Here is a 3,716-nt window from a genome sequence, read left to right on the forward strand (position 1 = left end):
GTTACATAGTTTTTCTACAGAAAAACGTAACTGATCCAATTTTTTTAAAATATAAGCAGCAGCTGTTCATCTTTCATTTCCAGAACAAACCATAAAAAAAGACACAATTCAAAACTGACGAGATATTTTATTCTTGATATTGTTGACTGCATGGTACTTCCACAAAATACTGATGTAAAGTACATATGTGTGGGCCTAAAAAACAGCAGAATATACTTTAATGTCCTTGCAGGATAACCTTGCCTTGAATAACAAGAACTTTTTTGTAAGATTGTGGCTCCCTCTACTGGCATAGAATTTAGTTGCATTTTGAGATAATGTTATAGACTGTAAAAACAGGTTTGTTATATGTAATATAGAGTCTCATTCAAGCTCAACCGAAGCCCACATGTGGTGTCTTCTGTAAGCAAGCAAAGTAGACTAGGCCTACATGTATTAATAAATTGAATTAATAAATTATTATTTTTTTGTACAGTAAATGAATGAAAACATACAAATGCATTTTGTAAAAATAAAGTTGAAGACAAGGACCAATGCTTGAAAAGCCATGCCAAGTACAGTTTACAAATCATTAATTCTTATTTGTGATATCAGACATTAGATTTAGTATAATGACACATTTTATAGCCTTGATATGAATGTAAACATAATATGTGGCTGATTTTATGCTTCAATCATTTCCAAGGTGCTGGTTCATATTGTCTCATAATTAGTGGCACCGACTAGCAGCATGCTAGCATGTCCCCAAAACACAAAAAGTTTTCACAATCTGACAATAATAAATATTTATTTATTATGTAAATTTATTATGTATTTATTTATGTAAATAAAGTTAAAACGAAGGTAAACAAAACATGCAAGTGTGATTAAATGTTCTGCCTTGAATTTCAAGATAAAGTCGTTCTTTCAGTTGATAAATGTGACATCTCACTTTATTTTGATCGAGAATAAAACATGAAAAATGCGTTGGTTTCATAGGTTGGTTTACGTTCCCTTCCGGAAGAGGCGCCGTTGAGGTCCCGGCGCATCATGTAAACATCAGGCAAACTGCAACGAAGAAGAACGATTCCGGAAGTTAGTGTCCATCAGCGAAAACTTCGGGATAGAAAACAAATCATTTTATTGTAAAATGGCTTTTGTGTCCAACAGTGATGATTTATTTGACTCCATCATCATGGCCGATGACAGGTAAAATCCGCGCGTCATTTATACACAAACTCATTCGTCACATTAGTTTTTTTTCTCTCTCTCTCAGTAGTTTAGTGTGTGTTTAGCGTTAGTTCAGTGACTGTCGCTGTGAATGCTGCTGTACTTGGTCTCATAACGTCCCTCTTGTTTAAGGTTTCATGATGAAGGCTATCAGGAAGGCTTTGAGGAGGGCACTCGTCAGGGAACCCTCGAGGGCAGGAACCACGGGCTGCTACACGGAGCTAAACTCGGCGCAGAGGTGATGATGACTGAAACACACACGATGAGGGATTCATTTAGTGTAGATTAAAGGCTGTTAACAGCACGTTTCATAGATTTTCAGTTGGCTGGAGTTTAGAATGATTCTGTTTGAATAATGTAAGCAGCTTTCTGGAAAAGCAGTGTCAGGTTTTTTTTGCTGTTGTGTTGTTACAATGACTTCCAAATTCTGGGGCCTCCCGTCTGAACACACAGCTGACACGAATGACTGCATTGTCATCATGCATGAATCAATTTTAAAAGAATTTAAAGGGTTAGTTCACCCCAAAATGAAAATTATATCATGTCGTTCCAAACCCGCAAGACCTCAGTTCATCTTCAGAACACAGTTTAAGATATTTTAGATTTAGTCAGTGAGCTTTCCGTCTCTCCATTGAAAATGTATGTATAGTATAATATCCATGTCCAGAAAGATAATAAAAACATCATCAAAGTAGTCCATGTGACATCAGACTCTCAGTTAGAAATTGTTGAAGCATTGAAAATACATTTTGGTCCAAAAATAACAAAAAATAAGACTTTATTGAAATGCACAAATGTACCTGTGCAACTTAAGACTGGTTTTGTGGTCCAGGGTCACATATATAGCCTACAGTTTTATACACTACACATTCAAGTGTAATATTCACTTTAAGTAAGCTATTTAAACTATGTAAATGCATAGTTTTTTTTTTTTTTCTTCAGGTTTCTTTTTATTATGGATTTGCCCTTGCCTGGAAATGTCTCCTTCAAAACAATAGTGATGTTAAAACAAGGTATGCTCTTTAACAGATAACAAACACTGCTTTTCCTCAGTAGTAGTACGATTATTAGGTAGTAAGATCATTTATCTCACTGCTACATTTCTCTCTACTTCTAGAAAAAGGCTGAAAGCTATGGAATCTTTGATTGGCGTGATCCAAAACTTCCCATATGAGGATCCTCAGTATGAGAAACTTCAAGAGGACATGGAAAGGGTGCGTGCCAAGTTTAGACAGGTAATGTCATCAAACATGCCCCATCATCTCTTTGTTAAAATGCAAGCTGTTTCTAATTGCTTATTTTAACTTTAAAATCGACAAAATACTACCCGCCTGACACATTTAACATTACAGGTGTGCTCTTTACTGAACGTGGCAACAGACTTTAAAGAATATGTGAGTGGATCAACAGGAATGTCCTTCTGAGATGGCAGGAGCCGTACAGCAGTCGAGAGAAACTCAGAGCGCCTCCAGTCCTCCTGTGATGACAGACAGTCCTGATGAAGGGGTTTGTGATGTTCACGTGCCGTGTGTATAAGAGTGGACCGTTATCACTCTCACTCTGGACTCGTGATGCAGGATTCTGGATTCTGGAACAGCTCTTTAAACTGACAGCGTGGAAGAATTTGAGTGCTATTCTTAGGTGTTTGAGGGTTTTAAAGTCAGATCAAGAGGGGTGAAATAGCAATGGTGGTGATTTGAGTTAATTTAATATACCACCATCTTCATAAGATTATTCCATCTCCCAAGATGTTTTTTATTTTATTTTATTTTATCAAATTTAACCGTTCTTTGTGTTGATTTCTTAAAAGAAGGTGGCTATGAACACCATCTTGTGGTGAAATTTGGAGACAGGTTTTAGCCATCAGGTGGCCCCGCCTGCTGGTAAACTGCAAGTACTGCAGAATTGTTACTTGTCAAATCAGTATTTAACTGGATATAAGCAGCACAGACAGTTTAGCAGTTATACATTTTACATACAGTTTATGACTCTTCAAATGCTATATTGTTAATCCCATGTCTATAATAAGAGACATTTCAGAATAAAATAAATACATTGATCATATTGATGTGTAGCTGTCTAAATTGATTCTACTAGTTATATTTCATTGTTAATAATATTTTCAAATTATTATGTTTATGCTGATGTTGCATGTTGTTTGTCCTTTATATCAATTCATCATACGTCTATTAGATATTTTATCAAATAATTTGGAGCTAGAGAGTGAGAGCTAGTGATTTGACATTACACATCTGCCATTTGTGGAAATCCCATGTTTCGCGGGTGGTCAGCAGAGTCTCCTGACGGATAGTTTTCCTCCTCTCTACTGGGCTCAGAATGGGGACAGTTGCTGTGGCCGCAACAATGCTGATGTGGGGCCCGTGCGAGAGGCCAGGGGGGCTGCGCGACGTACTCTGGTTTTGTTCCGCTCCCTTCACATTTGAAGTCCGAGGTGCAGATCAGAATTCAGGCAGACAGGAGTTGGCAGCATATTAGAGGGTGTTTCT

General features: G+C 37.1%; 1 protein-coding gene across 1 annotated transcript; it reads left to right on the plus strand.

The window, feature by feature from the left end:
• Window positions 1-1,004: 1,004 nt before the first annotated feature.
• On the plus strand, window positions 1,005-3,273 carry lto1 (LTO1 maturation factor of ABCE1). The gene is made up of 5 exons (XM_052560255.1): window positions 1,005-1,188; window positions 1,342-1,447; window positions 2,152-2,222; window positions 2,327-2,444; window positions 2,562-3,273. The coding sequence occupies exons 1-5, from the start codon at window positions 1,130-1,132 to the stop codon at window positions 2,631-2,633; spliced, it is 426 nt and encodes a 141-aa protein (XP_052416215.1). The 5' UTR covers window positions 1,005-1,129; the 3' UTR covers window positions 2,634-3,273.
• Window positions 3,274-3,716: the final 443 nt, after the last annotated feature.

This window comes from Carassius gibelio, chromosome B7, assembly GCF_023724105.1.
Source record: "Carassius gibelio isolate Cgi1373 ecotype wild population from Czech Republic chromosome B7, carGib1.2-hapl.c, whole genome shotgun sequence".
Taxonomy (NCBI): Eukaryota; Metazoa; Chordata; class Actinopteri; order Cypriniformes; family Cyprinidae; genus Carassius; species Carassius gibelio.

Coding starts and splice junctions, on each gene's coding strand:
- lto1 (XM_052560255.1), top strand. CDS start 1,130: ATGGCTTTTGTGTCCAACAGTGATGATTTATTTGACTCCATCATCATG. Junction 1,189..1,341: donor ATCATCATGGCCGATGACAG/GTAAAATCCGCG, acceptor CTCTTGTTTAAG/GTTTCATGATGAAGGCTATC. Junction 1,448..2,151: donor GAGCTAAACTCGGCGCAGAG/GTGATGATGACT, acceptor TTTTTTCTTCAG/GTTTCTTTTTATTATGGATT.